We start from the raw sequence: 24895 nt of genomic DNA, 5'->3' as shown, positions 1-24895 counted from the left end.
AACACTTTAAAACCGTATAGATGTAGCAACTTTCATAACTTTAAGTAGACCGAGTGTAATTAGAAAAATCCTTATAGTAAATGCTATTCAACAATCTGTCTTGCGCCTGGATCTTCCTTCTAATGGAGTGAATTTCTTAGACACACCAAATATTTTGACCCACTTTCCTGTTTATCGATGGCTCATTGTGACGCAGAGCTATGGAACAATCCAAGAAAAAAAAACCATGGGAAGGGAACAGCAAGTTCTCTTCATCACCACTAATTGTACCAACACCCAAAAATTTTGTTCTTGTAGCATGAACCCAATTTTCCTGTTTTGAACCTGAAGCTGATTAAATTATAGAAATACACTCCAACCTTTCTGCAGCCGCAGGGCTGACCGGCGTATCGAGTCCAAGTTATGATTTTTGCTCAGTCTCGGTTTTTATTTCTCCCTGCCATCCCCACCGGGTTAGGCAGTGATTTTTGCTCTTATGCCGGTGTTTATCCCACAGGCAACGGCAGCGCTCCAGTGCCTCAGCGAATTGGCCATTTTTCAGGTGTGAACTTGGACAGTGAGTGGCGGCAGGCTGCAACACCTCACAATGGAAGGGAGGTTGTGACGATATCAGAATCAAGCCCTGCCTTACCCTCAGCTAATACACACACAGAGACACACAAACATACACACACAGACAAAGGCACAAACACAGACAGACACCCCCACCCAGACACAGACACCCAGACACAGACACACGCAGGAATATTGGGAACCGACTCTAGCGTCCCCATCGGCATCCCAGCCAAGATCAGCTAACTTACCAAAACCGGGGATTAAACTTTAAACCCTCCTGCGTGGCTCTTGCTTCAACTAATTTTTTACATTTCTTTTTAAAAAGAATCAAAATTCTCACTATTTCTCAAGTATGCAGCATAGTGTGCAAACTTTGTGTTTTCTGTCTGTGTAAAATCCAGAGAGCTTATTGCAGAAATCATCCAATAAAGGAGGCAATTAGCAATTAGAGCCTCAACCTCCTTGGTACATGGAACTGCTGACTCCTGAACAACCCAGATTTGCAGAGATGAACAGTTAAGTGACTGCAAATGCAAAATGGAACTCTGGTACCTGAATCTGACGCTCAAATTCAAACTCATTCAAGGGCCAGGAGGGACTATGGAAACTGGGGATGTCAATACTGGAGAAAAGGCGGCTCAGGGTGAGTGCTGATCAAAATGTGAGATTCTAAGGGGCATAGAGAAACTGAACCATAATAAATTGTTTGACATAACCACAAACATTGTAACCAGGGGCAATTAGATTTAAGTGCTTTACAAAGAGGGTGGTGAATGTATGAAACCGCCTGCCCAGGGAGGCAATGGAGATGGATAGTACCCGCAAATTCAAGAGGGAGCTGGACAGTCTTTTGTCAAAAACTGGGGGGTGTGTGTTTTTCTTTTAATCTTTGAGACTAGTCGAATGGACCCTCAATGGTTTTACCAGTTCTGTACGTGCCTATGTCATCATGTTGCTTGTTCTTCTAGTGTAATTACATGCACAAACCATTATTAAGCAAAGAAAAACACACCAAAGATGCCTTTATTAGCAATAGTATTTGGCATTTAAATTCATTATAACTGGGTAAATTCATCAAGATCTGATCAAAAATCAGCTAATTCAGACCCCAGTAAACACCCGTCAATACGTCAATAGAGGTGAATGTGACTAATGCAGATCATAACCTGCAAATGAGCACTTCTCACCAGCATCATAGACGAAACCCGACAGTGTTTCATATAAAACAGGTGTGCTGGACTCTGGTTTGTGGAAAAGGTTACAGATATTAAGCACCTCACCACTGGCACACAGCTCTTTCTAAAGTATATTTTAATAGTCAAAGTTGGGATGAGCCAGCCGTCATCCATCAAACCCAAACAACTAAATCTCCTCCACCTCAGCAGAAACTGAAGGACTGGTGAAGCGCCAAGATGCATTTGAATCTAATTCCAAACCTCAACTCTTCAGCTTTGGCTCCACTTCACGCAACTGTTCCGGTTCAGAAGAAATTTGACCTGCAGCCTGAGTTTACTCTCCTACCCAATATAAAGAACCAAACATTCACTTCCACAGTCTCCTCAAACACATGAATTTAAAATAAAGATGTTTCCACAACATCCAGTAAACCCAATGGAGACTTTAGCAGTTGTTGGACTGTTATGAGGTGCAGTTTATATCAGTTTGCCATTAACAAGGGAGTCAAACAACATGAATTATATATCAGAAGCTGTGGTAAATCAGAGAGCAGTGTTTTTTTGGTGGGGTTCCCAACTGTATTTTAAAAAATAATAGTTACAAGATGGGCTAGTGCCAGTCCCTTTTGATCTAACTTCACTTTTTCTAATTTCAAAGGAACAGAGATCTCCAGCTTCCAAAGTGCCATTTTACTATTGTCCTGCTTTGCTCCAGGAAGAAGCTATCCATCTCTCACAATCACGTCAATTCATCACTGAATTCCAGCGGACTTCGACTAATAAATGATTCAGATTAACTCAACTGTTCATTTAACCAGCACCTGCCGCTGTTCCCAACTTATATTATTGGATGTGGTTTTAAAACATAGGCTTTATTTTGAATGGACCAAAAGTGATGGATAACATTAACTGCTATCTTCAATCCATGCTGTTTCCCAAAAAAACTGTTTAGAAAGAAAGACTTGCATTTATATAGCGCTTTCATGACCTCAGGACATCCCAAACCACTTTACATGAAGTACTTTTTAAAATCTTGTCACTGTTGTAATGTAGGAAATGCGGCAGCCAATTGCGCACAGCAAGGTCCCACGAACAGCAATGTGACAATGACAAGATAATGTGTTTTAGTGATGTTGGTTGAGGGATACATATTGGCCCAGGACACCGGGGATAACTCCCCTGCTCTTCTTCGAAATAGTGCCATGGGATCTTTTACGTCTACCTGAGTGGGCAGACGGGCCTCAGTTTAACGTCTCATCCGAAAGACGGCACCTCTGACACTGCAGCACTCCCTCAGTACTGCACTGGAGCGTCAGCCAAGATTTTTTTTCGTGCTCAAGTCTCTGGAGTTTATTTTTTTATTCGTTTATGGGATGTGGGTGTCGCTGGCAAGGCCAGCATTTATTGCCCATCCTTTATTGCCCTTGAGAAGGTGGTGGTGAGCCGCCGCCTTGAACTGCTGCAGTCTGTGTGGTGAAGGTGCTCCCAGTGCTGTTATCGAGGGAGTTCTAGGATTTTGACCCAGCGACGATGAAGGATCGGCGATATACTTCCAAGTCAGGATGGTGTGCGACTTGGAGGGGAACTTGGAGGTGGTGGTGTTCCCATGCGCCTGCTGCCCTTGTCCTTCTAGGCGGAAGAGATCGCGGGTTTGGGAGGTGCTGTCGAAGAAGCCTTGGCGAGTTGCTGCAGTGCATCTTGTAGATGGTGCACACTGCAGCCACGGTATGTCGGTGGTGGAGGGAGTGAATGTTTAAGGTGGTGGATGGGGTGCCAATCAAGCGGGCTGCTTTGTCCTGGATGGTGTCGAGCTTCTTGAGTGTTGTTGGAGCTGCACTCATCCAGGCAAGTGGAGAGTATTCCATCACACTCCTGACTTGTGCCTTGTAGATAGTGGAAAGGCTTTGGGGAGTCAGGTGGTGAGACACTCGCCGCAGAATATCCAGCCTCTGACCTGCTCTTGTTGCCACAGTATTTATGTGGCTGGTCCGGTTAAGTTTCTGGTCAATGGTAACCCCCAGGATGTTGATGGTGGGGGATTCGGTGATGGTAATGCCGTTGAATATCAAGGGGAGGTGGTTAGACGCTCGCTTGTTGGAGATAGTCATTGCCTGGCACTTCCGTGGCGCAAATGTTACCTGCCACTTATCAGCCCAAGCTAAGTTTTGTTGCATGCGTGCATGGGCTGCTTCATTATCTAAGGAGTTGTGAATGGTGCTGAACACTGTGCAGTCATCAGCGAACATCTCCATTTCTGACCTTATGTTGGAGGGAAGATCATTGATGAAGCAGCTGAAGATGGTTGGGAATAGGACACTCCCCTGAGGAACTCCTGTAGCGATATCCTGGGGCTGTGATGATTGACCTCCAACCACCACAACCATCTTCCTGTGTGCTAGGTATGACTCAAGCCAGTGGAGTGTTTTCCTCCCCGATTCCCATTGCCATCAGTTTTACTAGGGCTCCTTGATGCCAGACTCGGTCAAATGCTGCCTTGATGTCAAGGGCAGTCACTCTTACCTCACCTCTGGAATTTAGCTCCTTTGTCCATGTTTGGACCAAGGCTGCAATGAGGTCCGGAGCCGAGTGGTCTTGGCGGAATCCAAACTAGGCATCGGTGAGCAGGTTATTGGTGAGTAAGTGCCGCTTGATAGCACTGTCGATGACACCTTCCATCACTTTGCTGATGATTGAGAGTAAATTGATGGGGCGGTAATTGGCCGGGTTGGATATGTCCTGCTTTTTGTGGACAGGACATACCTGGGCAGTTTTCCACATTGTCGGATTGATGCCAGTGTTGTGGCTACACTGGAACAACTTGGCTAGAGGCGCGGTTAGTTCTGGAGCACAAGTCTTCAGCACGATAGCCGGGATGTTGTCAGGGCCCATAGCCTTTGCTGTATTCAGTGCGCTGAGCCGTTTCTTGAGATCACGTGGAGTGAATCTAATTGGCTGAAGACTGGCTTCTGCGATGGCGGGGACCTCAGGAGGAGGCCGATATGGATTATCCATTCGGCACTTCTGGCTAAAGTTGGTTGCAAATGCTTCAGCCTTGTCTTTTGCACTCACGTGCTGGGCTCCACCATCATTGAGGATGGGGATATTCATGGAGCCTCCCTCCTCCTGGAGTGGGACTTGAACTCATGACCTTCAGACGTTAACATAGAGAATGGTAGTGTAGTAGTTATGTTACTGGACTAGTAAGCCAGGGAACGCAAATTCAAATCCCACCATGGCAGTTTGTAAATTTGTATTCAGTATTATTTTAAATCTGGAAAAGTGAGCATGAAGCTGTCAGATTGTCATAAATACCCAACTGATTCACTAATGTCCTTTAGTGAAGGAACCCTGCCGTCCTTACCCGGCCTATCCTGTGATTCCAGTCCCACACCAATGTGGTTGACTCTTAACTGCCCTCTGAAGTCGCCCAGTAAGCCACTCAAGTATCAAACCGCTACAATACGGCGGTTCGAGAGGCGGCTCATCACCACCCTGTCAGAGCAACTAGGGGTGGGCAAGAAACGCCAGCCCTGCCAGCGACGCCCACATCCCCAAAATCATTTAAAAAAGTTATTTGACAATACAAATAGGGGGAGATGGTCAACTTAATTCTAAGTTGTTCACAGTGCCCATTTTGAATATTTCTGTATTGATTTTAATATAAATGTAAAAATCAAGCTTTTAAAACTAAGCACAGGTTATAGGTCGAAGTACACTGGCAATCAATTGTGAATTGACAGATATAACAAACAAGTAAGCAGAAACCCAATTTTACGGGCCATTCCATCAGGATAGTTTCTTCACAGGGTGCCATGGGAGTGGTCGGAACCACTCACCCCGATGGGCTTGGGCAAGTGGGAATTGGAAGTCAGTCAGTCATTCCCCCAGAGACAGGGAAGGAAAATCACCATAGTCACTGCTGGCTATTCTCATATACCTCCTAGCAGATAGCAAAAACTAACATTGGCAGATGGATTCAGGCCTCCAGCACAGTCCCCTGACTGTGAAAGACGGGTAGGTGTAGGGAAGAGGGGTCGGCAAGAAAACATCAAAAATATGAAGGTAACAGGTGAATAGATCAAGTGAAAGCATGTGTAAGAGAGTGGACGAGTGCACGACTGTGCGAGTGGACGAGTGCGCGACTGTGCGCGTGGACGAGTGCGCGACTGTGCGCGTGGACGAGTGCGCGACTGTGCGCGTGGACGAGTGCGCGACTGTGCGCGTGGACGAGTGCGCGACTGTGCGCGTGGACGAGTGCGCGACTGTGCGCGTGGACGAGTGCGCGACTGTGCGCGTGGACGAGTGCGCGACTGTGCGCGTGGACGAGTGCGCGACTGTGCGCGTGGACGAGTGCGCGACTGTGCGCGTGGACGAGTGCGCGACTGTGCGCGTGGACGAGTGCGCGACTGTGCGCGTGGACGAGTGCGCGACTGTGCGCGTGGACGAGTGCGCGACTGTGCGCGTGGACGAGTGCGCGACTGTGCGCGTGGACGAGTGCGCGACTGTGCGCGTGGACGAGTGCGCGACTGTGCGCGTGGACGAGTGCGCGACTGTGCGCGTGGACGAGTGCGCGACTGTGCGCGTGGACGAGTGCGCGACTGTGCGCGTGGACGAGTGCGCGACTGTGCGCGTGGACGAGTGCGCGACTGTGCGCGTGGACGAGTGCGCGACTGTGCGCGTGGACGAGTGCGCGACTGTGCGCGTGGACGAGTGCGCGACTGTGCGCGTGGACGAGTGCGCGACTGTGCGCGTGGACGAGTGCGCGACTGTGCGCGTGGACGAGTGCGCGACTGTGCGCGTGGACGAGTGCGCGACTGTGCGCGTGGACGAGTGCGCGACTGTGCGCGTGGACGAGTGCGCGACTGTGCGCGTGGACGAGTGCGCGACTGTGCGCGTGGACGAGTGCGCGACTGTGCGCGTGGACGAGTGCGCGACTGTGCGCGTGGACGAGTGCGCGACTGTGCGCGTGGACGAGTGCGCGACTGTGCGCGTGGACGAGTGCGCGACTGTGCGCGTGGACGAGTGCGCGACTGTGCGCGTGGACGAGTGCGCGACTGTGCGCGTGGACGAGTGCGCGACTGTGCGCGTGGACGAGTGCGCGACTGTGCGCGTGGACGAGTGCGCGACTGTGCGCGTGGACGAGTGCGCGACTGTGCGCGTGGACGAGTGCGCGACTGTGCGCGTGGACGAGTGCGCGACTGTGCGCGTGGACGAGTGCGCGACTGTGCGCGTGGACGAGTGCGCGACTGTGCGCGTGGACGAGTGCGCGACTGTGCGCGTGGACGAGTGCGCGACTGTGCGCGTGGACGAGTGCGCGACTGTGCGCGTGGACGAGTGCGCGACTGTGCGCGTGGACGAGTGCGCGACTGTGCGCGTGGACGAGTGCGCGACTGTGCGCGTGGACGAGTGCGCGACTGTGCGAGTGGACGAGTGCGCGACTGTGCGAGTGGACGAGTGCGCGACTGGGCGAGTGGACGAGTGCGCGACTGGACGAGTGGACGAGTGCGCGAGTGGACGAGTGCGCGACTGTGCGAGTGGACGAGTGCGCGACTGTGCGAGTGGACGAGTGCGCGACTGTGCGAGTGGACGAGTGCGCGACTGTGCGAGTGGACGAGTGCGCGACTGTGCGAGTGGACGAGTGCGCGAGTGGACGAGTGCGCGACTGTGCGAGTGGACGAGTGCGCGACTGTGCGAGTGGACGAGTGCGCGACTGTGCGAGTGCGCGACTGTGCGAGTGGACGAGTGCGCGACTGTGCGAGTGGACGAGTGCGCGACTGTGCGAGTGGACGAGTGCGCGACTGTGCGAGTGGACGAGTGCGCGACTGTGCGAGTGGACGAGTGCGCGACTGTGCGAGTGGACGAGTGCGCGACTGTGCGAGTGGACGAGTGCGCGACTGTGCGAGTGGACGAGTGCGCGACTGTGCGAGTGGACGAGTGCGCGACTGTGCGAGTGGACGAGTGCGCGACTGTGCGAGTGGACGAGTGCGCGACTGTGCGAGTGGACGAGTGCGCGACTGTGCGAGTGGACGAGTGCGCGACTGTGCGAGTGGACGAGTGCGCGACTGTGCGAGTGGACGAGTGCGCGACTGTGCGAGTGGACGAGTGCGCGACTGTGCGAGTGGACGAGTGCGCGACTGTGCGAGTGCGCGACTGTGCGAGTGGACGAGTGCGCGACTGTGCGAGTGGACGAGTGCGCGACTGTGCGAGTGGACGAGTGCGCGACTGTGCGAGTGGACGAGTGCGCGACTGTACGAGTGCGCGACTGTGCGAGTGCGCGACTGTGCGAGTGGACGAGTGCGCGACTGTGCGAGTGGACGAGTGCGCGACTGTGCGAGTGGACGAGTGCGCGACTGTGCGAGTGCACGACTGTGTGAGTGGACGAGTGCGCGACTGCGCGAGTGGACGAGTGCGCGACTGTGCGAGTGCGCGACTGTGCGAGTGGACGAGTGCGCGACTGTGCGAGTGGGCGAGTGCGCGAGTGGACGAGTGCGCGACTGCGCGAGTGGACGAGTGCGCGACTGCGCGAGTGGACGAGTGCGCGACTGTGCGAGTGGACGAGTGCGCGACTGTGCGAGTGGACGAGTGCGCGACTGTGCGAGTGGACGAGTGCGCGACTGTGCGAGTGGACGAGTGCGCGACTGTGCGAGTGGACGAGTGCGCGACTGTGCGAGTGCACGAGTGCGCGAGTGGACGAGTGCACGACTGTGTGAGTGGACGAGTGCACGACTGCGCGAGTGGACGAGTGCGCGACTGTGCGAGTGGACGAGTGCGCGAGTGCACGACTGTGCGAGTGGACGAGTGCGCGACTGTGCGAGTGCGCGAGTGGACGAGTGCGCGAGTGCGCGAGTGGACGAGTGCGCGACTGTGCGAGTGGACGAGTGCGCGACTGTGCGAGTGGACGAGTGCGCGACTGTGCGAGTGGACGAGTGCGCGAGTGGACGAGTGCACGACTGTGCGAGTGGACGAGTGCACGACTGTGCGAGTGGACGAGTGCACGACTGTGCGAGTGGACGAGTGCACGACTGTGCGAGTGGACGAGTGCACGACTGTGCGAGTGGACGAGTGCACGACTGTGCGAGTGGACGAGTGCACGACTGTGCGAGTGGACGAGTGCACGACTGTGCGAGTGGACGAGTGCACGACTGTGCGAGTGGACGAGTGCACGACTGTGCGAGTGGAAGAGTGCGCGACTGTGCGAGTGGAAGAGTGCGCGACTGTGCGAGTGGACACAACTGTGCGAGTGGACGAGTACACAACTGTGCGAGTGGACGAGTACACAACTGTGCGAGTGGACGAGTACACAACTGTGCGAGTGGACGAGTACACAACTGTGCGAGTGGAAGAGTACACAACTGTGTGAGTGGAAGAGTACACAACTGTGCGAGTGGACACAACTGTGCGAGTGGAAGAGTACACAACTGTGCGAGTGGACACAACTGTGCGAGTGGACGAGTACACAACTGTGAGTGGAAGAGTACACAACTGTGTGAGTGAAAGCGAGAGTGAGAGAGAGACACAGCAAGTGAGTTATTCAAAAGTGTTTCCTGTGCTTTTGCATTTTTAAAAAAGTTTTCGAGCTTAAAATATTACAATAAAACGAGTCCGACTTACCTGGCATTTTGAGCCATTTGGGAACTTTACTCGGGTCAGTTTGAACTGGCTTAGAACTTGCTGCATTTGTCACAGGCTCTTTCCTCACCTCATCCTCTTCCTCACCCTTAGCAGGGGTTTGAAGTGCCGCTTCGGAAGTCAATGAACTAGTTGAAGGGGTTGCAAGTCTGGGAATACAGCTGAAGAGGATGGAGAATGAATCATTAGGAACTGCACACAACTTGGACACCACTTTCAAGCTTAAGAGTCCTTTCAGACCCATGCAGGGTTCTATCAGAACCCAACCACCATGAACAAAGGGGACTTTGTGACCCAGAGGTAATTAGCTGATCAGAGAGTCTCAAAGCTGCAGGGGTTAAATCAAACAGACAAAAGCCAGTCCGCTAATCACAAACTGCTTCCTGCTGGCCTTCGTTTCTTCAGCTGCCCTGGTTTCTCGATCTGACCTGGCATGACACCACATGCACATGTCACCTGACTGTTGACAGTATTTGACGCTCTCCTGCTAAAAGACTTCCTGAAAAATATAAGCAGGAGGTCCTGTTGAGCGGACTAAGAATTGCTCACAGTGTGACTTGTGCTAACATACTTGCTGTGCTTGTGTACTGTGAAGAAACAAAAGTTACCTTTGATGCACCCATATTTATAAGGTGTTTTTGATGCAGTTTGCATCAATGAAAAACCTTTAACTACCAAGGGTGTCAATAACAAAGCAGCAAGAAGCCCATTTCCACACTCTGCTTCTCAAACGATGCTGATTCTCCAACTGGTCTGTTGTAAATGTGGGTTTTGTTAACTCACAGCTGCCAACTTAAGTGCTCTATCGAGAAAGAAAGGACAAGAGTCTAGCTCACTTGTCTCTGGTTTCAGGCAGATTAGCCTGCTGCTGTGAAGCAGGGCAGCCCAGATATCAAAGTTCTGGAAGAAATAATCTATTATGAACTCTTCTAATTCCCAGCTGAGGACCACTGGCAACAAAACGGTGAGTGTGGAATTTAAGAGAAACACAAGGAGAAGCCATTTCTCTGAGGGGAAAAACAAATCGCTCCTCTTACCCTCATTCTTTCACCGTCCCCAGCTGAGAGAACGAGTGAACAGCCTGCTCCTGGCCTCTGGCAATGCACCCATGAGATAATTTGCTGCAAGAGTCAGAAGGAGACTCTCTTCAATTTTTTGTGTTGGGGCGGGGGGGGGGGGGGGGTAGATTGCATAGCCACCAAAATGTCCTAAAGACAGGATGGCTGCAAATGAGAACCTGCATCCTCTTACTCTGCTTTCTGCACCAGCGCGCCACACAAGATGACCATATACCGTTAAAAAAAACTAGAATCTCGGACGTTGGGGTGAACTATAGCTCTGCATGCAGTTCCAAGTTATTCTGAGGGCAGCATAATCAACAGCACAGCCACAAGGGCTGAAAAATACATATGCCAAAGAAATGATGGATATTCATGCTGCCTGTCCAGAATTCATTCCCTATTACTTGTATAATTCACACATTACATCTCCTTTCTCTCATTGAGAAAACAGACAGCTGCTTGTCCAGTTGAGTTGACTACACAGGAGAAGAGGCAGTTATATCAAGAGGAGCAAATCCCACCCCTCAAAATCTGCACAAGGGTCAGTGCTGGGGCCACTGCTTTTTTCAATACATATATATATATATTTATATATAAATGACCTGGATATTGGAATACAGAGTACAATTTCTAAATTTGCCGATGACACCAAACTTTGGGGTGTGGCAAACAGTGAGGATGATACCAATCGACCGCAACAGGACATAGAAAGGCTAGCAGAATGGGCAGACAAGTGGCAGATGGAATTTAATACAGAGAAGTGTGAGGTGATGTATTTTGGCAGAAGGAACAGGGAGAGGCAATATACACTTAATGGCACAGTTTTAAAGAGTGTGCAGGGACAGAGGGGCCTGGGAGGTAATGTGCATAGGTCCCTGAAGGTGGCGGGACATATTGAGAGAGTGGTTAGCAAAGCATATGGGATCTTGGGCTTCATAAATAGAGGTATTGAGTACAAAAGTAGAGAAGTTATGCTGAACCTTTATAAAGCGCTGGTTAGGCCACAACTGGAGTCATTCGTCCAGTTCTGGTCACCACACTTTAGGATGGATGTGAAGGTCCTCGAGAGGGTGCAGAGGAGATTTACCAGAATGGTTCCGGGGATGGGGGATCTTAGCTACAAGGACAGGTTGGAGAAGCTGGATTTGTTTTCATTAGAGCAAAGGAGGTTGAGGGGTGATTTGATAGAGGTGTACAAGATTATGACGGGTTTGGATAGGCTAGACGGGGAAAGGCTGTTCCCACTAATTGATGGTACAAGGACTAGGGGACACAGATTTAAGGTTTTGGGCAAGAGATACAGGTGGGACGTGAGGAAAAACATTTTTACGCAGCGAGTGGTGAGGACCTGGAAGTCGCTGCTGACGGAAGTGGTGGAAGCGGAGACACTCAGTGTTTTCAAGGGGAGACTGGATAGGCACTTGAGGGAAATAAACTTGCAGGGCTACGGGGATAGAGCGGGGGAATGAGACTGACTGGATTGCTCTACAGAGAGCCGGCACGGACTCGATGGGCCGAATGGCCTCCTTCTGTTTCGTTATGACACTATGACAATCTGAGTTGTTTATGCAGACTATGAGGTTATGGTTAGACAGAAAAATGGTGATACAAGTTAGCTTAGCTAATTTACACGTAATACCAGGGAGTGGTTACAAGGCTACGATCTAATTAAAAAAGCATGATGCTTGTGATGGTAGCAAGAGCTCTGTCCTACGTCTCATAATATTTGTGGGTTTTTTCTACCTTTAGATAGTCCAAGAGATTGAAAAGAAAGTCAAAGAAAGATCTTGCATTTCTATAGCGCCTTTCACAACCTCAGGATGTCCTAAAGCGCTTTACAGTCAATGAAGTACTTTTTGAAGTGTAGTCACTGTTGTAATGTAGGAAACACTGCAGTCAATTTGCGCACAGCAAGCTCCCACAAACAGCAATGTGATAATGACCAGATAATGTGTTTTAGTGATGTTAGTTGAGGAATAAATATTGGCCAGGACACCGGGGATAACTCCCCTGCTCTTCTTCGAAATAGTGCCATGGGATCTTTTACGTCCACCTGAGAGAGCAGACGGGGCCTCGGCTTAATGTCTCATCTGGAAGACGGCACCTCCGACGGTGCAGCACTCCCTCAGCACTGCACTGGAGTGTCAGCCTAGAGTTTTGTGCTCAAGTCTCTGGAGTGGGACTTGAACCCACAACCTTCTGCCTCAGAGGTGAGAGAGAGAGAGCGCTGCCCACTGAGCCACTGCTGGTTGAATTCATGAGTTCAAGTATTAACATTAGTTTTTTTTTTTTTTAAAAAGGAGGTTCTTTGCCTGGATGTCTGGATTAAAGTAATACACAAATACTATCTAGGAATATATACATTTCTGTGGGGGTTTTCTAGTCAAGCCAGTCCCTTGGAAAGATGTCATCACATGTTAACTACATTAGAAAGTCTCCCCGTCTTTGAAAGTGTGTAAAGTTTGCAGACACATAGCTGTCACCAATAGTTGTTCTTGGAACCAAGCGAGTTAGAATCATACAGCACAGAAGGCAGCCATTTGGTCCACCGTGCTTGTGCTGGTTCTTTGAAAGAGCTATCTAATTAGTCCCACTCCCCGGCTTTTTCCCCTCATAGCCCTGCAAATTTCTCCTTTTCAAGTATATCTTCAATTCCCTTTTGAAAATGACTAATGAATCTGCTCCCACCACACTTCCAGGCAGTGCATTCCAGATCATCATAACTCGCCAAGTAAAAAAAAAATTCAAATTTTGCCAATGATCTTGAATCTATGTCCTCCGATTACTGGCTGTCCTGCAGTGGAAACAGATTCTCCCCATCTTTTATCAAAACCCCTCATATTTTTGAACACCTCTATTAAATCTCCTGCTCTGCTCTAAAGAGAACAATTCCAGCTTCTCTCGTCTCCCCACATAGCTAAAATCTCTCCTCTCTGGTATCAATCTGGTAAATCGCCTCTGCACCCTCGCCAAGGCCTTCACATCCTTCTTGAAGTGTGGTGCCAGAATTGCACACAATGTTCTAACTGAGGCCTAACCAATGATTTATAAACTGTTTCCAGCGGCAGAAGTGTCAGTTAGCAGAGGACACAGATTTAAGGTAACTGGCAAAAGAACCAGAAGAGAGATGAGGGGAAAATTTTTTTACACAGCAAGTTATGATGATCTGGAATACACGGCCTGAAAGGGTGTTGGAAGCAGATTCAATAATAACTTTCAAAAGGGAATTGGCTGAATACTTGAAGGGGAAAAAGTATGTCTTTGAAAGACAAATTATGACATGCATACAGCCACTGCCCTTAAAGTAGTTCTTTCACAGCTGCATTCTGAAATACAATTGCATCTTCAAACTTAAAATGGGTATGAAGGCTATTTCAGGAAGAAATACTATGCGTGTTTATACTGAACGCCTTCTAATCTCCCAATTTATTTTGCAGGTGAACACCCTGTATAGACAGGATGGAGTGTAAAGCCTCTTTTGAGCAAATTTTGTTTTGTTATTTTTGATTGTGGTCCTGTATCATCGGTGACCTATTTAATCTAGTCCTTTATCCCTTTCACTTTTAAGATCAATTAGCAACTGTGGAAAAGTTATTGATAAAGGCATCTTCGGTTGGAGTATTCTTTGTTAGAAAAATCAACTGGCTGAAAAGAATTGACTGTGCCTTTGCCTTGTACTGAAACAACTCAATACCTGGACAACTTAAAACACGATAAATATGCTCAGCTAAGTGACCTGTAAAAATATGCATTCAACGCCTTGCACAATCAACTTCCACTTGTGCGGGTTACAAATTCCAACAGTGTATCAGCTTCCCAGTTAGTAAAACAAAGAACAAAACCACATTTAAATGTTAACAGCAAAATTACCAGTTCATTGTGGACCTGAATAATGAAATCAAAAGGAGTTACAATGCCTATAGTGCTAGGAGCAATGATACATTCATTCATTTTAAATTCCTGTTGGTTTAATTGTTCCAACAATCTCATTCCCTAATTAGTGGGAATGAGATTGCAAGGTTCTGGCATGTCAGTCAATGAAATATTTATGGTGAGACAGACTCCGAGTAAACCTACTGCGGATGCAATCTGCAAGTTGTATATTTTACGAAGTATTCTGGAGCATGCAAAGAAGAAAACACAAAGGATTTGGTGGACTGCTGCCCACTGGTAGATCTAGTAACCAATAAAATTGTAGCATACATCTCAATTTGTCACTAAGGATACACGTGGCATTTCATCATTCAGTGTTGGCCAAGTCATCCATTTTGCCACAGGAAATAATTCCTCACATTTCGATAATGTTGTGAATATTTGAGCAGGCTACTTCATGCCTTCTATCCCATAAGGCTCTCCACCTACAGTGTGCAGTGATCATGGCAACTTTTAAATGACATATTATTCACTTCACAACCTTCCTGCACAATTCCTTACTCTGATTAGAAAACAGCAACCTCCCATTACATGGTATTTGGTAAATGGGCGATACTTGCAATTTACTTCTTCCTCCAATAGGAAGGGAGCGAGGAGAGCGAGCGGGGGGGAAGAGAGAGAGCGAGTGAGAGGGAGAAAGAGAGAGGGAGAGCGAGAAAGAGGGAGAGAGAGAGAGGGAAAGAGAGAAAGAGCGGGAGAGGGAGAGAGAGAAAAAGAGCGCGAGAGAGAGAGAAAGAGCGCGCGAGAGAAAGAGCGCGCGAGAGAAAGAGCGCGCGAGAGAAAGAGCGCGCGAGAGAAAGAGCGCGCGAGAGAAAGAGCGCGCGAGAGAAAGAGCGCGCGAGAGAGAAAGAGCGCGCGAGAGAGAAAGAGCGCGCGAGAGAGAAAGAGCGCGCGAGAGAAAGAGCGCGCGAGAGAAAGAGCGCGCGAGAGAAAGAGCGCGCGAGAGAAAGAGCGCGCGAGAGAAAGAGCGCGCGAGAGAAAGAGCGCGCGCGAGAGAAAGAGCGCGCGCGAGAGAAAGAGCGCGCGCGAGAGAAAGAGCGCGCGCGAGAGAAAGAGCGCGCGCGAGAGAAAGAGCGCGCGAGAGAAAGAGCGCGCGAGAGAAAGAGCGCGCGAGAGAAAGAGCGCGCGAGAGAAAGAGCGCGCGAGAGAAAGAGCGCGCGAGAGAAAGAGCGCGCGAGAGAAAGAGCGCGAGAGAGAAAGAGCGCGAGAGGGAGAGAGAGAAAGCGAGCGAGGGGGAGGGAGAGAGAGAGAAAGCGAGCGAGGGGAGGGAGAGAGAGAGAAAGCGAGCGAGGGGGAGGGAGAGAGAGAGAAAGCGAGCGAGGGGGAGGGAGAGAGAGAGAAAGCGAGCGAGGGGGAGGGAGAGAGAGAGAAAGCGGGCGAGGGGGAGGGAGAGAGAGAGAAAGCGAGCGAGGGGGAGGGAGAGAGAGAGAAAGCGAGCGAGGGGGAGGGAGAGAGAAAGCGAGCGAGGGGGAGGGAGAGAGAGAGAGAGAGAAAGCGAGCGAGGGGGAAAGCGAGCGAGGGGGAAAGCGAGCGAGGGGGAAAGCGAGCGAGGGGGAAAGCGAGCGAGGGGGAAAGCGAGCGAGGGGGAAAGCGAGCGAGGGGGAAAGAGAGCGAGGGGGAAAGAGAGCGAGGGGGAAAGAGAGCGAGGGGGAAAGAGAGCGAGGGGGAAAGAGAGCGAGGGGGAGAGAAAGAGAGCGAGGGAGAGAGAAAGAGAGTAAGAGAGCAAGGAAGAGAGTAAGAGAGCGAGGAAGAGAGAGAGAAAGAGGGAGAGGGAGGAAAAGAGCGAAGGAGAGACTAAAAGAGGGAGAGAAAGAGACGATTGAATAAGAGTGCAAGCATTAGAGTGTGCATGAGAGAATGAGTAAGAGAACGTGAGAGAGGGAAAAAAATGTGAGCGAGTGCATGTTAAGATCATGAGCTCACTTATGGTTAGTCTCTTGCGCAACCATTCTACATAACAGCATGTTATCAAACTAAGCCGCCTTGCAAGCAAATGGCTTGTGATATTATAAAGCGCATTACAAAAGTCTAATTATCGAAGTATACAACATGATAGAATATTCACTGAATCCAAAGCACTGTAATTGTATTTTAAAAAGTACACTAATGTAAATATTTCCACAACTATCCATGGGTTAATATACAGGTCCAAGTCCAAATTTGGCTGCACTGAAGGTACGAACCTGGTTACAGCAAGGTCTGCGTGGGAAATAGAGGTTGGAGATTTCAAGAACTCTTCACATATGTAGCAATCTAAGTGACAAAAAAAAAGAAAACATTAATCAAACTTAATATTTTAGCAAAACAGCATGTGATCAGAAATGAATGCAGCTTATGTAAATGGGGTCATTAATGAACAGGTACATTTAATGCATATCTATTTTAGTATTTTGACGTGTAGGGAGATGCGGCAGCCAATTTGCGCACAGCAAGCTCCCACAAACAGCAATAAGATAATGACCAGATGAACTCTTCTTGGTAGTTTTGGTTGAGGGCTAAGTATTGCCCAGGACACCAGGAGAATTCCCCTGCTCGTCAAATAATGCGATGGGATCTTTTACAACCAGAGAGAGAGCAGACGGAGCCTCGGTTTAACGTCTCGTCCAAAACATGGCATCTCCAACAGTGCAGCACTCCCTCAGTATTGCGCTGAAGTGTCAACTTAGATTATGTGCGCGTCTCGAGACTTGGGTTTAAAGCCACAATCTTCTCACTTAGAAGACTATCACTGCGCTAAGGCTGCACCTAATTTACATAAGCAGTTTCTATTATAAACATAGGAATTTAATATATAAAGTAGACAGGAATTGCCTGCAGACGTAAGATTGTTAATCCTGGTTTCTGGCTTTCTCCAATTTGTGACATTTCACTTGTAACTGTTCATAAAGAAGAAAAGAAAGAACTTGTATTTATACAGCGCCTTTCACAACCTCCGGGCGAGCAAATGTGCTTCACAGCCAATGAAAGTCTTTTGAATTGTAGTCACTATTCTAATGTAGGGAAACTACATTAATTCAATAAATAAATTATATTCATCAAAAATGATTAGAATGCATTTGTGGGATATTGCAGCATCAGTAACTTATACAATACATTTTGCATTGAATAGTGCGTGGCAACAGTCAACAAGTTAGCAATACAATTGGGTATTTTGAGAAAATACAGGTGAGAAAAGTTTGAGCAGACAATGAATTACTGCCTCAAACTTGCAATCAATTTTTGTCCCTGTTTTAAGGTCTTTTCTGCCCTTCCTCCTTTCTTCAGTGTCCCCGTCTCGTGCACCATCTCTGGCCAAGAGGGTGGACAGTTTCTGTCCCAGTCCCTGCTATTGCCATCGCGCAATCATCTCAACAGCTGCTGGGGTTCTTCCCACTGACTGTTTCCCCACAATGGAAACAGCCAGACTTCTGCCCAGTGGGCAAATGGCTGAGACCGGGAACTCTACATGAAAGATGCAAACCTGTGCCCTACCATCCTGTAGCACAGCATGTTTTGTTTGTTTAAATTATATTTTTTTATATATATTTTATCCCCATCCAAAACAAAGCAGCCCGCTTGATTGGCACTCCATCCACCACCTTAAACATTCACACCCGCCAACCACCGGCGCACCGTGGCTGCAGTGTGTACCATCTACAAGATGCACTGCAGCAACTCGCCAAGGCTTCTTCGACATCACCTCCCAAACCCGCGACCTCTTCCACCTAGAAGGGCAAGGGCAGCAGGCGCATGGGAACACCACCTGCAAGTTCCCCTCCAAGTCACACACCATCCTGATTTGGAAGTATATCGGCCGATCCTTCATCGTCGTTGGGTCAAAATCCTGGAACTCCCTACCTAACAGCACTGTTGCGGGTACCTTCACCACATAGACTGCAGCGGTTCAAGGCGGCTCACCACCACCTTCTCAAGGGTAATTAGGGATGGGCCATAAATGCTGGCTTTGCCAGCGATGCCCACATGAATGAATATATTAAAAAATATATATATCGTACTATAAATTGTAAGAATAATGCCTGAGGGGTGACAAGATGGTCCAGCTATACACCTCGAGAATGACAAATGGTTTGTCACAGCATGCCATCCCGTTCCATTTTTAGTATTCACCACACAGAGTGCAGTTTCTTTCCAACCAGCACAGCATTAAAAACAAATTACTAGGCCATGCAAAATAGTCTTTTCTCACTCTGTTCCCACTTATTCTGATCTACCCTGTTTTGCCTGTGCACAGCCTGGAAGTGCTTTTGATGTAAAGTGTTCTATTCGCACTAAAGCCAATTTCCAAACTAGACGGCCAATAAAATTTAAACCCAGCAAATTTCGACGCTTCTGCCTTGTAAACTCAGTCTGACAATTCATTCCTCTGGGGCCTAGCACCTCTTGGAGTTGCATGGAATCGATATAAGCAAAAGTTTTCAATTTATTTAACAGCACCTGCCCACGTGAATTCCGAATCTCCCCCTCAATTGCTCCACAATTTGCAGTTGCTGTGACAAATCATTTGCTTTAATTGTGATCAGGGCTTATGTCGGCAATCCCCAAAATTGTAAGGTACTGATATCGGCCAGCTGTTGCAGTAACATGCAGAGCTTACGCCTGGCATTTCACACAACAAGTGAATGGGAATGGCTGCGCTTGCAAATGTCCTTGCAGCCAGCTATACAGTTGCATTAATGAACGCTTGGAGGTAAGTCAAAGGTGCTCTCTCTCAGCTGGGAATGGTGTCTTAAGGTGAAGGAGGGGAGAAAACAAGTTGCTCCAACTCTCCAATTTTCTCCCCTCTCCTGGAATATGGCTCCACAGGTGCTGGTGGCCTTCTGGTACCTTGTCCACCTGACCATTCTATATCCAGGAACCCAGTACTGCCTGGATTCTGTTCAACGGTAAGCAGTGTCACAGCTATACGAACATACAAACAAGGACAGACAGGTAAAGACCCTCTGGTCCATTGAGCCTGTCCCACACAATTACGATATCTTGTGTATCATAATATACACTTTCCACCCCTCCCCCCCCCCCCCCCCCCCCCACCGAAACCATTTGATCTCGAGAGCTGGATCTTTTCCACAGCTGGCAAGGGTAAATTAAATTCCAATCTTGGTTACTTGACCAAAAAAGTCAAAGAGAGCTTTAAGCGGGAAACAGTGCTTCACACTCATGCCAACTTTTACACTATAATTACCGAGGACTGGAATTCCATTCTTCTGAAGTCTGCACTTGCACACTTCCCGGCACAACTCATTGGATAGCAATCAGCAATGGGAACCCTGACTGACTTTTGTACTTCCAGATGCCAAGGTGAAATGTAGTGCCTTAAGTACTGCCTTTTGGTGAAGATCAGCTAACTCCGCTCAGATCAGGAAGCAAACACGTGGCCGTCTGGTTTGTCTGGCACACTTGGGGCCACTGGATTGGCAGAAAAAGTGAACCACCCAAATCAAACTTTTTTTGGTAGTATGCGGCAGATGTGTTGAGTCAGCACACACGGGGAAAAATGACATAGCCTTGAAGATGTACTGACACTCCAGTATCAAGGGCTTTTTTTCTAAAGACAGTAGGTATCTGGAAATAAATTACACAATGTTTTCTCCAGCTTTATGACTAGTTTATTCTTGGTAAAAACATTATTTTTACTTGCGGTAAATACAAGAAACATCATAACTGTCATCAGATTTGTTGGCACTTTGTTTCTCTAGTCCTTCACTTCAGCTATGTGAAAAACTGGAAAATTTAGTGCAATGTAGTGTAATATTGTACAGATAAGAGTTCTGACACAATATGTCTCAGTAAAACACCCTTTTGCTGTCAGTTGACTTCATTCCCACCTGGCCCAGTGCAAATAAAGTAAATTACCTTTATATCATGTACAGTTCAGCCCATGAGAGAATACTCATTGGGCCAGAAATGGCCAAGAGTATTAACATCGCTCACCATTACTCATTTGTAAAAAATCCAGATATTTGCGAAGCGAGAGAGACAGGCCATCAGTTCCAATTTTCCATAATCTACTGGACATTTGTGCCGCTCCATCATTAGCCTAGTCAAAGCCGATAAAAGGCCCTTCTCGCCGTGAGGCTCCCTATTGAACTTAATGGCAATCATGAAATTGCTGGAATTAATATGGCGTAGTCATTTAGGGCTGGGAATTAATGTCATAGAGGACCCTGTTAATGATGTGATGGTGTTTAATTGACATTTATGGTCCTCACATGACACTCAACCGTGGAGACCCATATAGGTACTAAAGAAGCTATGGAGTCTCACTCCAGCAGGCAGCGAATTGTTCCTAGTTTTTTTTAAATTGTTTTTATCTGTCTTGGCAATCGTTTTGCGCTAGTTTTGCCATCCACACTCCGGTTACTGTTGGAATGCAATAATTTTCAGGATATAAAGCTGTTTTGACACACACAATGCAAATTAGATAGATTTCTTTCAGAAAATAACATTTTGGGATACAGTACATGAATAATTTGAAACATGACAGGTGCTAAGTGTAACATGCTTGGGGGGAAAAAGGTGACTTTGACCTATGGTTCCCAAAGCTCTCCACCACTGGGGGTTTCCTCGTGTCATGTCTGGGTCTGTTGTAGACTAATTGATTGCTATGATTAGTCAACAACTCCATTATCATTGCGACTACCAGAATAGTAGGTGGTGAACTTGATGGACCTTTATCGCCTAGCAATTCCTACCTTCTAATAAAAGCAGTGCAATGGCGTACCCACTGGGTCTTCCACTGTTCCTGATCATGATGGATGGGTTTGCTGGTTCTATACTTCACGGGTCAAGAATGTTTGTACATTTCGCACACCTACCCTGCCATTCACTCATTAACTTCTCAAGGACCAACACAACAATTCCCAAACACAACTGGGTTAACAATGTCCTCATCTTCTGATGCTTGTTCTTTTTAACTTTTTTCTTACTTCTCTTTTGTCTTTTTCCCCCTCTCTCTCTACTTTCTTTCCATCTCCCAATTTGACCCCAATTCACCCTATTTCCTTCTCTGTCGTTCGTTCGGTTTCTTTCTCTATCCTTTTCTCTGATTGGATAAGGAGGTAAACCATTGGGCACGCCGTTCCTGAGGTCCAAGATGCGACATTGACATCACTGCGTCGTTATCCTGTCAACGTTGCAGTAATTTGCGGCCCAAATATAATGCGATGTCAATGGTGAGCCGTTGTCTGCCCTGCCGCCAGATCCACCCACCGTTGCAGTCATTTCTGGCCCATTATAAATGACAGTCACTAAACTATTTTTTTGTTCATTATAGAGCCATTGCACAACATGCTGCATTCATCAGCCACTTCAGTCTAAGCAGGTGGCAGGCAAAGCCACCTGAAAATGGAAGTTTGTAACCACTTTTCTGCAACTTACTCTGACTGTACTCGACAGCAGCTGAAGTTACCTTCCACTTGATGTAAACATTGTTATATTGGTACTTAATAGGTCTCTAATGTGTTGCCCCTCTTGTGTTTCTGGCTCCAGGGGGCTGTCCCAATATTTGACATTTGTCATTTTACTCAGGCAATAAGGAAAAAATAGCCACTGCTCAATATTTCTGGTGTTGCTTTAAGATGACATCATGTGGTGGGATGTATTTTACAGCCATTCTGGAAGACAGAAACTCCAAGGATGAATCTGCAACAGGAAAGCTCCATAAAAGGTGTAATTTAGCTTAATTATGTATATAAAAATGTCTGGGAATTCATAATAAGGCTGTAACAAACTCTTAGAGTGTAACAAGCCTATAAACCTACCAGGTAGAAGGGACATAATCACAAGATGCAGGCAGAAATGCACTTTTCTCCTTAGGGTTCACTCAACACAGTCTACAATACATCAGACGCGACACCAGTGCGTACATAAGAACATAAGAAATAGGAGCAGGAGTAGGCCAATCGGCCCCTCGAGCCTGCTCCACCATTCAATAAGATCATGGCTGATCTGCTCCTAACCTCAAATATACTATCACTCTCCATCCCACCCGAACCCATGTGATCTCCCGGGAGAGGCGAAAAACCAGATTTAAAAAAAAACCCAATGGCCAATTTGGGAGAAAAAAATCTGTGAAATTCCTCTCCGACCCATCTAGGCGATCGAAACTCGTCCAGGAGATCACTCTGTCCCTATATTTTCTACAGTACTTACCTTCTGTAAAGACGATCTCCACCCCAGCCAGGAACAGCAATAAAACCATCTCCTGAAATCTAACAAAATTAGAACACAAGAAGTAGGAGCAGAACCAGGCTACACGGCCCCTGGGCCCGCTCCACTACCCACAGGGCCATGACCATTCCGAACCTAGACTCATGTCCAAATTCCTGCCCGCTCCCCGTAACCCTCAATTCCCTTTACTTCTAGGAAACTATCTATTTCTGTTTTAAATTTATTTAATGATGTAGCTTCCACAGCTTTCTGGGGCAGCAAATTCCACAAACCTACCACCCTCTGAGTGAAGAAGTTTCTCCTCATCTCAGTTTTGAAGGAGCAGCCCCTTATTCTAAGATTATGCCCCCTAGTTCTAGTTTCACCCATCATTGGGAACATCCTCACCGCATCCACCCGATCAAGCCCCTTCACAATCTTATATGTTTCAATAAGATCGCCTCTCATTCTTCTGACTCCGATGAGTAGAGTCCCAATCTACTCAACCTCTCATCATATGTCCACCCCCTCATCCCCGGAATTAACCGAGTGAGCCTTCTTTGTACTGACTCGAGCGCAAGTATGTCTTTTCTTAAGTATGGACACCAAAACTGTATGCAGTATTCCAGGTGCGGTCTCACCAATACCTTGTACAACTGCAGCAATAACTCCCTGTTTTTATATTCTATCCCCCTAGCAATAAAAGCCAACATTCCATTGGCCTTCTTGATCACTTGCTGCACCTGCATACTAACTTTTTGAGTTTCGTGCACCAGGACCCCCAGATCCCTTTGTACTACAGTACTTTCCAGTTTCTTGCCATTAAGATAATAACTTGCTCTATGATTTTTCCTGCCAAAGTGCATAACCTCTCACTTTCCAGTATTGTATTCCATCTGCCAAATCTCTGCCCACTTACTTAGCCTGTCTATGTCCCTTTGCAGGTTTTTTATGTCCTCCTCACTCACTACTTTCCCTCCCATCTTTGTATCATCTGCAAACTTTGATATGTTACACTCGGTCCCCTCCTCCAAATCCAGTCTTGCACAGCCAGTTGCAACCCAAAAGTAAACGTGCTGGGAGTCACCAACGCTGGCAGCTGGGAAGACGCATGTTTTTAAAGTAGATTTACTTGGACGCTGACTTCAGTGAATCTGCCAAGCTTACCTGTGGGTTGCCAGCAGCTGAGCTGCAACTGGCAGTTCTTGCAATGATCCCACATGCTACAAAAGCAGCCCAAGATGAGACTCCCTTAGAAAGCTGCCAAAAGACGATGTTAAAGGAGCTGTGAACTAATCACAGCTTCATTTTATCAAGCTTGAACATTCGGTTTGAATTTTGCAGGTCAATCAACTGTTCTTTAAGTGAACCTGCCTGAATGCAATGGATCTTATTTCATTTGCTGTTAATTCAAGCTGATCATCAATTAATTGAGACTGTGGGCGGGGGGGGTGGGGGGGCAGCACGGGGAGAACAGATAAACACAGGAAACACGTTATCTTATATATAGACCTCTTACCGACACCAAAAAAAGGTAACAGGTGGAAGAACAATTGTAGTCAAGTCCAAAGAAATTATGCATCATATGTAGGGGCGGCCAAGACTTAAAAAACAAAAATCACTGAAACACTAACTCGAGCAAATAAAAATAAGTAGGATTATGTTACTCACCCATTCTGACTTCAGAGCCGAAGTGGACAAGGGCTGCAGGAAACAAGTTTGCCTGAAGCAAAAAGAACAAAGAATAGTGATGAATCTCTACAGATGGCTGTCATTATGTTCTCACTCTTAAGTTAGCTAAATCCCAACAACCCAATGCATCAGCCATGAAGCAGCAGAATCAAATACTGAACAGACTTTCTCTTTCATTACCAAAACCTGCCAGCAACACTCTTAGATCACTGCTAACACTGTCTACAGACGCTGAGCTATTGTCATCTGAATAAAGCCAAAACTTAACATGGAAAAATATACAGTGCAAACAAAGGCAAAAATCATTCAAATTTTACATAACTCGGGAAAGAAAAAGGAACTTGCATCTAAACAGCATCTCATCAGGACATCCTAAAGTGCTTTACAACCAATCAAGTGCAGTAACTTATGTAGGCAAACGCGGTAACCAATTTGTACACAAGATCGCACAAACAGCAAATGAATGACTAAATATTACATTTTTGATGACGTTGGGCAAGACATTGAGAGAAATCCCTGCTCTTTTTTCCAAATACTGCCATGGGATATTTTACATCCACCTGAGCAAGCAGATGGGGCCTCGGTTTAATGTCTCATCTGAAAGACGGCACCTCCGACAGTGCAGCACTCCCTCAGCACTGCACTGAATTGCCAGCCTAGGTTACGTACTCGAATCTCTGAAGTGGTCACAAGCGCAAATCA

The 24895-nt window shown here is 47.6% G+C and overlaps 1 protein-coding gene across 4 annotated transcripts in view; it reads right to left on the bottom strand.

Moving 5' to 3' along the window:
* aspscr1 (ASPSCR1 tether for SLC2A4, UBX domain containing) overlaps positions 1–24895 on the bottom strand; it is a 238060-nt gene that overhangs the window by 389 nt on the left and 212776 nt on the right. For all 4 annotated transcript variants that reach the window (XM_085963844.1, XM_085963843.1, XM_085963842.1 and 1 more), the window contains 3 exons: positions 24173–24224; positions 16537–16606; positions 9342–9520 (listed from right to left, as the gene is read on the bottom strand). In XM_085963844.1, the coding sequence (XP_085819970.1) occupies positions 9342–9520; positions 16537–16606; positions 24173–24224 (301 nt within the window). The remainder of the gene's footprint in view (positions 1–9341; positions 9521–16536; positions 16607–24172; positions 24225–24895) is intronic.

The sequence above is a fragment of the Somniosus microcephalus genome, chromosome 21, assembly GCF_052327205.1.
Source record: "Somniosus microcephalus isolate GS21.2 chromosome 21, FLI_Smic_1.0, whole genome shotgun sequence".
NCBI lineage: Eukaryota > Metazoa > Chordata > Chondrichthyes > Squaliformes > Somniosidae > Somniosus > Somniosus microcephalus.
Note: the sequence above shows the minus strand (reverse complement) of the source record. Positions and strands in the feature narration are given on the sequence as shown.